The 13,262-nt window shown below is 38.6% G+C and overlaps 1 protein-coding gene across 4 annotated transcripts in view; it reads left to right on the top strand.

Moving 5' to 3' along the window:
* RUNX1T1 (RUNX1 partner transcriptional co-repressor 1) overlaps positions 1-13,262 on the top strand; it is a 115,305-nt gene that overhangs the window by 74,101 nt on the left and 27,942 nt on the right. For all 4 annotated transcript variants that reach the window (XM_030969534.1, XM_030969543.1, XM_030969555.1 and 1 more), the window contains 2 exons: positions 4,012-4,193; positions 12,255-12,505. In XM_030969534.1, coding sequence (XP_030825394.1) covers positions 4,012-4,193; positions 12,255-12,505 — 433 coding nt within the window. The remainder of the gene's footprint in view (positions 1-4,011; positions 4,194-12,254; positions 12,506-13,262) is intronic.

Genomic DNA, 13,262 nt, shown 5'->3' with positions numbered 1-13,262 from the left:
TGGAGCGTTACATGCTCTTTTTGTCTCGGTGCGGGGAGCGTATGGTTGTTACTTGAGCCCAATTCTGCTGGTTTTGCAACTTGTTCAGCTCAGTAAGTATGGGTAGATGTGAGCTGAGAAGATTTTCTGGTTTGGCACCTACAGATGGATAAGTAGCGGTTGTCTGATGACAAGAGGGGCGAAGGAGGCGTGCTCATACACGGAGGAACACTCAAAGGCAGTAGTTAGGTACTTCTGTATTTTTAAGGACATATTTTCCCACAGCCAAACTGCCTACTCACTCTGTAGCAGGAAAAAACTCAAGCTGTCTACAGAGCAGGGACCAGATGGAAAGCTTTCTGTACTTCTTGCTGGAACACCCAGCAAATACATGTAATTTTTATACATGTATTTTTTGTCGACCAAAGCAATCTGGGACGGAATCATAGCTAAGAGGCTTTTTTGTCTTCAAGACTGTGCTAGCATGGCAATATCACTTTTCAGGACCAGAATTAGGCTCTCAGCCATGCTCTGCAGTGAGAGACTCTTGGGCCCTGAAGTCTCTTCTGTCCCAAAGACTTGTCCTGAAGCCAGACCTATTTTCTGTTCCCAGCTTTGACTCTCCCTGTTACCTGATTATAGGCAAGTCACTCAAAACTCCTTGAAACCTTTCACACATTGTATATCCTGTCTGGTCTAGATCCACTACAGATTGCTAGGTCTACCAAACACTACGTTGCAGACAGAAGCCAATATTTGTGTTTCTGTAATAAAAATTCTGGGAAAGAAGCTACTCTTCACCATGTGTTTGTGCAGTGCCTCACGCCAGGGAGCGCTGATCTATTACAGATAATAAATAGACATTGAATTGCTTATCTTTCTACCAATTCTGGTTCAGAGGAAGATAAGATCATTCAACTGCAGAAATCTTCACTGGCCTTTTTGTGCATATTTTCTATATTAATATCAAGTAGCATTTAATCTCTTAAATTTAAGTGGTACATGGTGTACATGTTCAGTACTGCCAACACTGTTTTTCAATAGATGTTCTGTGCATATTTGTTTTAAGCGTCAGTATAAATATGATTTGATAATTTTAAGTTACTCAGGCTCTCTGAACAAATTTGTCTTAATTTAAATCTTTATTTTTTAATACATCTGTAATAATTTATTTAAACTTGCAATTATAAAACCGTCAAAACTTAATTTTATACTATGTTCTAATGAAGCCTTTTCAATTTAAGTTATAAGACTCAGAATGTTTCTGTTGCTGATGGAGGAGGCTAAGATACTGCCTAAATATTGAAGGATATAAGGCCCAATCCAAAACAGAAGTGGAGCATGTTTCAGACACTGAAGTGTGACAATTTAGGGTGGTGGAAGCCGGTAACGCCATGTTTGTTTGCAGTCAGAGTTTTTCTGGTTGAGAACTGGTTTGTATCTCTCACATGCAGAGGTACAGAAGTCTGTCTACAGGCATCAGCAGCAATGGGCTGCTACAGGTGTAGAGAGCTGCCTTTGCTGTCAGAGCAGAACCTCTGCACAATCATCTGTGTCCAAGGCCGTGTTGGTTTCAGAGTCTCTATGAGTACACTCAAGTTGCAATAGGGAGAATATTGATGTTTCATTCTGCATTCAAAATTAGTTATCATCTTCCCAAAAACTAGTTCTTGTGTATCAGGGCCGTGGTGACCAGAAGCAGTCTGCAGACTTGACCTACCTGTAGAGACGTCCTGATTAATTTTCTCCCAACAAACAAATTATTTATTAATATATGGTTTGATAAAGATTGTTTAGAATAATGTTTTGAGCAGGTTGAAAATACTTGAGCTGAACTATAAATTTTTAAATACTGCTTTTCTTGACTTTGAGTTATGTATTTGTCCAAATATTACTTTGTGCTATTACAAGCCCAAATTATGACATGCCAATCATAGTTTTCTTTACTAACTTCTAAAAAATTAAGCAACTGAATGTATCTGCTTTTAATAAACATATTAAAAGCTGTACATGCTTGTTCTGTGCAAAGAAAATCTGTTCAATCTATTTAGATAAATTTATCTGCAAATGGTCATGTTTACGGTTAAAGGGCAAGAATGAACGTTTCTTTAGGAGAAGGTAAACAAGTAAAATAAATCACAGTTTTTGCTGAACAGTTCAAAATTTGGTTGTCTCTAGGAGTATCTATGCATTAAAAAGGCCCTTTTTTGTTTGTGATAGTGGAAAAGGAACACAAATATGCTTTTTCTTCCTTCATTACTCACCTCCTAAGTAGGGCCTTCACATTTCTACCTCACAGGCCTGCTGAGATGTAATACATCTTTTAGTTATGTACCACTAGTCAAATTCTAGATCTGATTCTTTTATTTCTTCCAGATATTTATTTGTAAATATATGTGAACTTTTCCAACTATTTTCTGCCATGCAAGGCAATTGAAGTAGTTGCGTAGTAGTAGTCTTGACTTGTATTCTGTGTGAGCTTTTTAAGGAAACAGTGAAATTAAAACAAGTGAAAAACACTGCTCACAATACAGTCAGTCCACCTCTCTGATAACCGAAAGAAAATAGATATTTGGTTCTTTCACAGAATATTTCCGTTCTGTGCAGGTCTGAAAAGACCCCCATATTCCACAACCAACTGTCTTCTCATCCTAGGAATAACTGATAGCAATTTCTAGTTTTTTCACCACTGTTAAAAGTTTCATATGTACTGACTATTCTGGCATTTTTTGTGGCACAATGGTTCTGCTTTTATGGTAACAACAGGTGCTGGAGCAGTTGTCGTTGTTATAATGCTAACAAAGTCATTTACCAAGATCCTGGGCTCAAAACTTTTCAGACCATCTCTTTTTTGCTTGGTTCCATGCACATTACTTGTAGACCTTTTTTGACTTCAGAAGTATTTTCCTGCTTAAAAAATAAGAGGTTTTTTTTGTTTTGTTTGTTTGGGTTTTTTTAAAGTGAGAGTTATTTCAAAAGCAAAGGAAACTACTGAAGTTCTTTGTCTTATCTTTAGTTACTAAAGGTCATGATATTTAATCCGATACTTGAAAATTCTGGTGTGAAAAATCATCGTGCAATAGTGATGGAACAAGAGAGGCCAAGGCACATCCCTTTACGGTACAAAAAATAAATTGGTAAAAATGAGAGGCCTTTCTTAGTATCTATGTTGGCATGTGCTGTAAAGAAAGGAAGATGTTTCCCAAGATGTGTAACTGTCTCTGCAGAGGGGAAGGGACATACGGTTCCACCTGCTCTAGCAGAACGTATGACTAAGTGTGACCTCAGTAGATGGGCAAAATCTGCTGCCCAGGGATCAACCAGCATTTTCAGTTCTCTTTGTCTGAGTCCTGGTAATCTCCAGGCCATGACCCAAGTCCCAATGGGGCCATGAAAGAACAGTTAGAAATCTTTCAAGCTACATCTGGCTAGGAGGAGGATTGTAACCCTCCGGGTGATTAACTGAAGCTCTGGAACGTGAGATTTTGTTGTAATCTTTATCTTAATGTGCAACTGCAAGTGTAATGGGAAGGCTGAGGGCAATCCTATTCTCAATCCTGTTCTCCCCAAGGCTCTCAAAGGATGGTGACTGAGGCAGCTCATAGAGTTGCAGGTCCCCTGGTTTCAGACATTTTCCAAGTACTAACTGCAGTCTGAATGGGAAACAAAGGATTGTCACTTGTTGAAAACAGCTGCTCCATAGGAGATCAGGTTTTAGACAGTTAGAAAGCAGAAGTCAGCCAAAACAATGCTTTTTCCCTCTTTAAAGATGTGGCACTCAGACCTTTCTGACCACATTTACTGTTTTCTGTTACATTTTTGGTAAGCTCCCATCCTTCTATGCATATTTAATACAGCTATAGCCACTTTTGGAGGCTGCCTGCTTTCAGGCAGCTAACCACAAACCTAGCTGGGAATGATGGCAACAGTTTCAATTCAAAGCAGGCTTTCCTCTGATTTCTGATTTTTCTTCTTCATCTGTGTTGAAACTGCTTGCAAGCTGCCTTCTTAACACGTGCTGCTCTCTTGCAGGCCAATCTGCCCCTGCTGCAGCGGGAGCTGCTGCACTGTGCAAGGCTAGCCAAGCAGAACCCAGCCCAGTACCTCGCCCAGCACGAACAGCTGCTTCTGGATGCCAGCACCACCTCACCTGTTGACTCCTCAGAGCTGCTTCTCGATGTGAACGAAAACGGGAAGAGGCGAACTCCAGACAGGTGAGCGCCTTTCCTACCCTGCCCAGTGTCTGTGGGCCCGAGGTGCTGAGCTCCACCAGCACAGGGCAGCGTGCGGGTGGTTGCTGGGGGGATGCTTGGGTGGTGTTCCCTGGGTGCAGGTCCTTCACATCCAACCTGACCAGAGATGGTACATCCACCACCTCTCTGGAAAACCAGTGTTTCATCACCTTCCATATTAAAAATTTCTTCCTAGTCTGAATCTACTCTCTTATTAGCTTAAAATCATTCCCCATGCCCTTTCATAACAGGTCCTGCTTATGCATGTCTGCATATACATACTTACATGTGTATATATAGAGAGAGCTGCATACACATATATATTCCTGAGTATATAAATATAATACATGCACACACTGATTCAGTCACCTCAGGACACACTGTGGTCATATCCACACAGAAGTAATGGTCAGCCAGTACTGTATTACTTTGTGCACAGTATTCCAGTCATGTAGTGCCAAGCAGCAGATCATGCCAGCTCCATATGCAAGTCCTTTGCATCTGACATTTTGTTGAACTCAACATTAAATGTGAGGAGAGTCGCTAGGCATTTATATTGAGAAGTACAGGGCAAACCCCAGAGCATACTCAGGGCTTTGACTCCTTCTGTTTTGCCATATTTCCGTATCCATACTTGGAATATGCATAAGGGTATTTCTTTCAAAGAGGAGAGATGTTCACTGCAATCTGTTTTGTTGTTGAGTTGTGGAGAGTCCATGCAGAAATGGGACAAGTGAATGCATGTGTGTGAAGTACAGTGGCTTTAGGGGTATGGAACAGTTTTAATTTTTTGGAATAAAGTTCTTTGTTTAGTGTTACAAGGAAATTACTCTTGTGGTTATTTACTTTAAACTGCCTTCCTATGCTAATGTTAGAAATTCAACTGGCATTTACACTTTACCTTTGGGAAACTCAGGTATTGTATTTTTCATTGATTTGTTTACCATGGGTTTTATAGTGTGGAAAACTTTTATTATGCTTTTCTGCAAAATACCACTACCTGTATGCCTGAGGTATGCAAGTATCTTAGTTATCTTTTAAATGAAAAAGATTATTTGCAAAGTCAAGAAGCCTCATAACTTTGTACAGGTGACATTTTTGTGTTGGAACAGGCTCGAATGGTACAAAAATAAACATCAAACGAAGTCTGAAAGCTCACAGTAAAACTTTAGACTTCTCATAGCCAGAAGTGAAGAGTAAAATCTGAAGTCACATAGCCATTAGATAGAAAAAATGTGAAAGTATTTGAAATTAGTTTTCCTGAGATTGTGTTTCAGAAAAATCACAATGAACCAGCAAAAAAATTAAGGTATAAGCAGAAAAGCTCCTTTTATATGTAGCTACGTTCTTTCCACCAGTTTTTCCAGACAACTAGACCAAACTGAAGGAGCTATTGGGGTTAATACAAGCGTGTTTCTGCACCTCAGAAGAGAAAGCTGATTACTTTTTGGACATTACACATGTATTCTCTTACATGTGCAATGAAATAATTTTTCCAAAGCCAAAATTTAGTACCTTGGAGTAGTTCTGTATATTCTCAATCTTTGCAGAGTAGTGTAGTAAAACATCTGTTAAAAAGGCCTCTTAATATCTTGTGGATGACTTAAATGTCAGCATGCTGTACTCCGGTGTCAGTAGCAGACGCAACCTTTTTCCTACAAGGAGATAGACACACATGAAATTATCTCATAAGCCAGTGAGGTATTGCTTGACAGAATACAGACAAGAAGAAGGATGTGCTTTCCTGAGAGCCCTAACTCACTGTTTTCTTTCCTGTTCGTGGAGAGGAGTATTACTCATATTTCCCATAAGGCCACAAAGGAAAAATGTGAAATAATGTCTTTCCTTTGCATTTGGAATAATGCTCCCTCTCTTTGAGACCCTGTTTGACAGTGTTGAATTTTGGTTATTTTATAGTAAGTACCGCCTCACCTGTGTTATCTTCAGTCCTGCTTGTGAGGGAGAAGATGAGTGGCGCAGGTTGAAACTAGGACAAGAACTTTGTAATGGAAAGACCCTGTATTGGTTTTATAACAAAAGGGGCATAAGATTAGCACATAAAGGGACCAGCAGATCAGGAGAATATTGGATTTTAAAGTCAGCCTTCATCTTTTAGTTAAAACTGAGGCCCAGACCTAGAGATATTTCTCGGGGTCGGCTGTTTGTTCTCTGCCCCGAGGTGAGTTGGGTGGTCCAGGGAATGGCCCCAGGCTGTGAAGAAAGAGACTGGACTCTCTGGAGTTTGATCTTCAGATTGTTTATTGTATCTTATCTATAGAATTTTCTCACTGCCAGACAGAGGTCTGACCAGCAAGGCAGCCACGACGCTCTCCGACCGCTCCCGAGGCTGCATCGTTTTTTATACTACAAATTATGTACATCATATTTACTTTTATTTTCCAATACCTACTGGGTATAGTTTATGAATTTTCTTCTCAACATTTCCTTTTAGTTAAAATATGTAGATGCTCTTAAAATTCCTGAGTCTCTGCTTGTAAAGTGCCTTTGGCTTCACAACTGAAGTCTCTCTTAGGCGGTGAACAACTTGGGGAGTAATGCAGCTTTTGGGGTAAGGGGTAGACAGTTTATCTTCCATTGTTGTGAGTAAGAGCCTGTGTTTGAATTCCCGGAGTCCAGGAAGGGTGTAGCATGGGTTGTCCCATTGGCCTGCACTCCAAGGTGCAGCAGCTTCTGTCACTTGCAGCCTGAAATTCAGCTCCTTAATTCTGGGGAAGTGGTGTTCCAGAAAAACCCAGCCTTTCTTTTTGACCATGCAACTGTTTGCTGTAGTGAAAAAGGCTCATGTGAAAAGAGCCCAGTGCCCTCATTGGAATGGTACCTTGAGCTTAAAAAATAAGTTGCTTTTGTTCAGTGTCAAGCAACTCTGTCACTGGTTAGTCACATCTACTTTTCCATTGTCTATGACTATAATAAAAGCTATACAGAAAAAAAATCTGTGGTAGTGTTGGCTGAGCCAAGTTCAGTGGAGTTGTCTTGTGCACTCAAGAACATTTGTGCAACAGATTTAGTAAAAAGAACAAGATGCTTTTGGAAAGATTCTTAAATTTACTGAATTGGAGTCTGCATACCTTTTAATTTGGATAATATAAGTAAATCAACCACAAAAAACTGTCCTCAGAGGCTGAACATGCCTAGACTGAGTGAGTATTGAAACCAAATACTTGTCTGGCTTTATACTCATTACACTATTAATTATTTTAATTGTTTACAGAGGAGAATGAGGAAACATCTGGAAATATATATACCTTTTGTTTAGAAATAGAAGTAATTTTCAAATATACTAATAAAAATTCAGCAGAAGATAGCAGACATACTTTAAGGGAAGGGTTTACTGTGACTCCATGGTTAGTAAATGAAAAAAAATTGCTCAAAGGCCACCTCTTTCCAGGAGAACTAAGTGCAGCTGGAGTAATTTTGATTGAAGATGTGTGTCTTACTGAAGTAAACTGTGGTATCTTTTTCACTTCCCAAGGTATATGATATAGATGTATAGATATATAGTTATACACAGGCATGTATTGTATATAATGTATATGTTTTTTATATATATATATATATATATATACACACATATACATATACACATTTATATTTTTCATTTGGGCATGGGTAACTGCATACCATTAATTCCATTAGAGGACGAGTACTGTAGAGGATTAGGCAAAGAAGGTGGAACAAGTTTACATGTAACCACAGCTGCCTTATGATTTTTTGTTGAAGAAAATCCACATACAGTATTTTTTTTTTCTGCTTATAATTTCAGAACCTTTTTTGCATATCCATTTTCCAATTCTTGTTATTTATCTGCATATCCAAGTCTACTGTATGTGAGGTTTTATAGAGCAATCTGACAGCCGAGCTTTGTGTTTTACTGAATGTTTTCTTGGTGCATATGGTCTGACACGGATGAGCAGCCACGGTGAGATTTTGGAGTCTATTAAACTAGCTCATTAAAAAGATCAATCTGTTTCTGTAATAACACTGGGAACCATCAGTCACTGCAAGAGAGGAAAACTGACACCTGAGGAGACAACACATTTTGGTAATTTGTTCATGACCTGTCATGAACAAAGTGTTCACTGTGTTTTGTTTACAAGTTTTGGAGTTTACATTCTACTGTAATAAAGCCAAGGAACTTGGACCACAGTGAGTTTTTATTTTGGCGAATGAATACTTAATTTTAAATAATATGATTTTAAATACATTAACAGCAAAAAACTTTGTGCTAATTACACATCCTTTTAGCTTGCTGGAAAAGGCTGATGGCATGTCATATAGTGACTCTACATTTATGACAGTTCTCTACTAAGTGGATATAGGGTAACAAAAAATTCTGTTAGAATAGCATTATTTTGAGTGAGAAGAAAACAAAAGTGGCTATGATTGTGTTGTGACTTTAGAAAGTGCTGCTGTGGTTGCAGTACACTTGGAACCAATGACATGAAATAGATGTTGAAGGTACCTGGGCACAGAGATAAACTTTGATAATACTGTTAGTAAATCTTATTTGAAGAGGCTCCTCAGTATCTCAGTAAGGTGAAGGATGCTCACAGCTCTTACATCTGTGCTCCTTGTATGCCATGTGTAATTATGAGGAATTTTAAAAGAATTTTTGTAATATGAATTGTTAGCAAGGCAGAAAAGTATTTTTTTCTGTAACACAGTATTAAAAACAGCTACTTTATTCCAGCAAAGTGTTATCATTTGTTTGATTCATCAAACCTTTATTGGTGGAAGTCAGTTTAAATCAAAGCATCTTACACAAATAGTAGATGAACAGCTTTGTCTCCTTGTAAGCTGGCTTTATTGTTCTTTGAAATTCGTGTAATACTCCTGATCAGGTGAAACCCGATTTTCTAGCCAAGACAGTTTTGCATGGTCAGATTTTCTACCCAGGAAGTTATCCATAAATTGGAATAATTTAAAACTGAAATCACAACTAAAACCAACATAAATTCCATTAAATGCATACAGGCTACAAAGTAGTGTCTATTCTGCTGTCTTTAAGTAAATCATGGCTTCAAGTAAAATGACCCCTTGTGTGTTTATAGCTGAAGGACTCCATCTTTGTCATATTGCCAATTTTCCAGACAACACTGTTGATTTATAGGCACATCAAGGAAAAAGGTGGCCGACAGGAGTAAGGAAAAAAGTGCCAGTTATGTTTTCTGCACACTCGCTGTTATTTCCACTCTACAGCTTCTGGTTACTTTGCAAAATCAGATGAAAGCAGATTAAAATTGTGATGGTGTTATATTTGGAACTACTATTCACATGGGTGTGCGAGTTACTGGGAAACAGGAGTGCTTCCTCAGGCACCTGGGAAATGCTGTTGCCCCAAGGGGGTGAGACCTAAAAGAATGAGTAGGACTGAGATCAGAAGCAGACTAGTGGGTCAAATTCAGAGCATCTGAATTATGGCACTCTTCAGTACCTTATCTTTTATCACTCTATTCAGTGTATTCATATATAGTAAATTTGGCAGCAGTTCCTGTTCTGATGAGGTTTTCTAAGTTGTTACCTTTTTATATATTTTTATGTGGTCAGAAACATAAAATGAGTTTATGTACAGTCTCATTCTGGTATTCTGGTAAGCTGTTTATTTTGTCAGTGCAGAAAATATAACAAATTGTAGAATTAAATTTTTACACCCAGAAAAGACATAGCAAAAGCATAATTTCAGTAAATATGTTTTCAAAAGTCATGTTAGTTTCTATGTTAGTCAGAGTTCAGTGGATATGCTGGTGTGTTTTCCAAGCTAAAGTACTGCATTCCAGTTAAGGTAGCTAAGTACAAAGCATTCTTAAAAAACACAGAAATACCTGTACATTAGGTGCAAATGTATACATTTGTATGAAAATATATGATTTTAACATCAAGCTGTAGTGCATATAAGAAAAACTGGATTCCCACTTGTCCCAGTTTTATCTCAGTGATCAAGTCAATGAGTTATTTAATTGTTTGCTGTTTCTGACTTCTACCCATCTAAGTTAGAGAACATTCTAACTGTGGTACTAAAGGACTTAGGTGAATTATTAGTTTGCCTTGTACAGACAGAAAAGTCAATTTCTTTTGCTTGCATAGTATTTTGACAACTGGAAGATTGGCACACTGGGTTTGAGTAAATATGTGCAAAGAAAACACACACCAGCCACTAAATGCAAACTTGTCTTGAAGAGCTGTCAGAAACATCACCACCCATTGGGAGTTATTGCAAGCAGGTACATCGTGCCAAAACTAATAAAAAATATATGATGGACCTCAGGTTTTCTTGGTTAGGAGTTTTCACAGCCATGCTGCATTTCTTTTGGAACAAGGTACATGCTCCACTTTAGCAAAGTATGTCTTTTATATCTGCCCAAAATGAGAATAGATGTCCTGCTGTGCTGGTGAAAGATTCTTCCCTTTTTGCCAAATTACAGTTTAGGAAAATATATATATACCTGCAGCTTCTCTGGCATTAGTAATTTTGGTGAGGTCTCTGAGAAATTGCTTCACTCCTTCTGAAAACAATGCAGCCCATCTTTTAATTTCCTGATGCTAGTTACAAGATCTTAGTTTGATTCTCTCGCTCAGAGGATATTGGCAATGATTTAGTTTCATCCTTCCTTTCATTGGCCTTAAATAGGAACCTTTTGAGGGGTGACAATACACTGTTTCCCCACAGACAGTCCTTTGAGGGTAGTTGATTGGTTTCTGGGGGAAGGTTTGTTGTACAGCAGTTGGTTTTAACAATAGGCAAACAAGAAAATTCACTCAAATTTACCTTTCTGTCAGTGTCAAAGAATTGTGTTATTACTAGGAATGATGCATTATGCCATCCCTTTCTTCCAGAAGATAAAGTTCTTTTATAAAAAATCTGGAATATAACAGCAGTTTAATAAAGGTTTTTGGAGGGAGGAATGAAACCTCAGTTTGCAATATTTATATCTAAGAAACTTTCTGATCAAAACTAATATTTTGTAGGTTTTCTTTATTCACATGGTTAAAAAAACCCAAACATTTCAGTGAAATGAAACTTCCCCAAAAGGGTTGTGAATCTGTTGAAGTAACTGTAGGGTGGGTTTTTTTGCTTATGTGTTTGTTTGCTTTGGGATTTTTGTTTGTTTTTCTTATATTTTTATTTTCTTTTTTTCCTTTTTTTTTCTTTGTTTGTGGGCTTTTTAAAATATAATTTTAACAGAGAATTAGTTTGGAGTGAGTTCAAGGTTCTCCGGCAGAGGTGTCAAGTAGAGAGTTCTTTGGAAATAGCTGATTATGAATTTAATTGAAGAGTAACTAGAACATAAAAAAACCCCTGTCCGTCTCCTCAGGAGCTCTTCGAAGTCACCTGGGCACAAAACCCCTGTCTAAGAGTAATGGAGTGGGAAGTCCTGAACATTACTGAGGACTTGAGTCTAACCACATCTTCCTGCAAAATTAATGATAGTCACAGCACCTTTGCCCAGATGGTGCAAAAATCTCTGAAGGGTGCATTTCTCATCATTTACAGCCAATTCTTCCCCAAAGTCTCTGTGTGACATTGATCTTGATGGGAGCTCATGGTATGCTGAGCTTCAGCAACACTGACATTCACTATGGTATCCTCTTGAAAACAAAACCATTTCTTGAATGGCAGGTTTCTCCTAATCACTATAAGCTATAGCACTACTGAAAATAGGAATTTCTTGGTCCCTAGTTTCATGTATCAGTTGATGGTTTCACCTCTGCAGTTGCATGTGTATCTACCCCATCAGTCTGTGATCTCAGCAAAGGCTGCTTGCTCTCCAGCCCCTCGTTGGGTGGCTCTGTCAGAAGGCTCACCCTGATAGTATTTCTCAAGTTACAGGGATGGTTAGACAAGGTGAATGAGTCCTTTGTATGTTTTGAATCAGCAGTGTTACGAAATGTTCTGCAACACCACACATTTGGAGCAAAGTGAAGAACAATCTTCAGTTCCTGAAGCTGCATGTGTAGGTGGGGATGCATGTTCCCATCCTCTATTCACGAAGTGAATTAAAGTTCTTTTGCTTTGTTTTTCAGAACCAAAGAAAATGGCTTTGACAGAGAGCCTTTGCACTCAGAGCATCCAAGCAAGCGGCCCTGCACTATTAGCCCAGGCCAGCGGTACAGTCCAAATAATGGCTTATCTTATCAGCCCAATGGTCTGCCTCATCCCACCCCACCTCCACCTCAGCATTATCGTTTGGATGATATGGCCATTGCCCACCACTACAGGGACTCATACAGACACCCCAACCACAGGGACCTCAGGGACAGAAACAGACCTATGGGTAAGGCACATTGATTTTTCTGCATTGTTTTTTTAGGTTTCTGTTTCCCTTGTAACTTTATTTTGTGAACAGGACTTTTTTATCTGCAGTTCAGATATAGCCTTTATGGCTGTTTGTCCATCCAGCTGCTTCTAATGGCCTTATTTCAGATCTGTATTTGTAAAAGTGGATTGAATTGTGTCTCTAAGTAAGAGGGTCAGAAATGGGAGGAGCCTGTGTTTTCAGGGCTGCATGGATGACATGGACACTCAGGTGTATGGCAGGCAAGGATAGGTAGAGCTTTTTATTTTTCTTCAAATGTCAGATTTGTGATGATAGCAACATCAAAATAGCTTGATTTCAGCTTAGAGCAGAAGAAAGTTGTTATATTTCAGAGAAGTGTTTTGTGTATGACATGTCCAGAGTGTGGAGGATGTGAACAGCAGAAGCACCAGACACACCCTGCACAGCATGGTTTGGTTTAATGGGATGCCTGATGCTCTTGGATTTTGTTTCACATCTGCACTTTACTGTTCTTCCTTGTTTAAAACAAATCTTCACTAAAAGAGGAACACTTACGAATATTCGGCATCTGTACAGAGGAGGCTAAGCAAAGAACAAGTGTTAGTTCCCCTTGAGTGTTGATAATAAATACTGGCTTGGTTGTATCATGTTGTCAGCTGCTCTGATATATGTGCAAGATTTTAACCACATGTTGTTTAAACATCTGTGGAAGGATGAACCCTTAATGATACTCTGTTGACATGGTAGTAATTAC

This window comes from Camarhynchus parvulus, chromosome 2 (assembly GCF_901933205.1).
Source record: "Camarhynchus parvulus chromosome 2, STF_HiC, whole genome shotgun sequence".
NCBI classification, from domain to species: Eukaryota; Metazoa; Chordata; class Aves; order Passeriformes; family Thraupidae; genus Camarhynchus; species Camarhynchus parvulus.
This window is presented reverse-complemented; position numbering and strand designations above follow the sequence as displayed.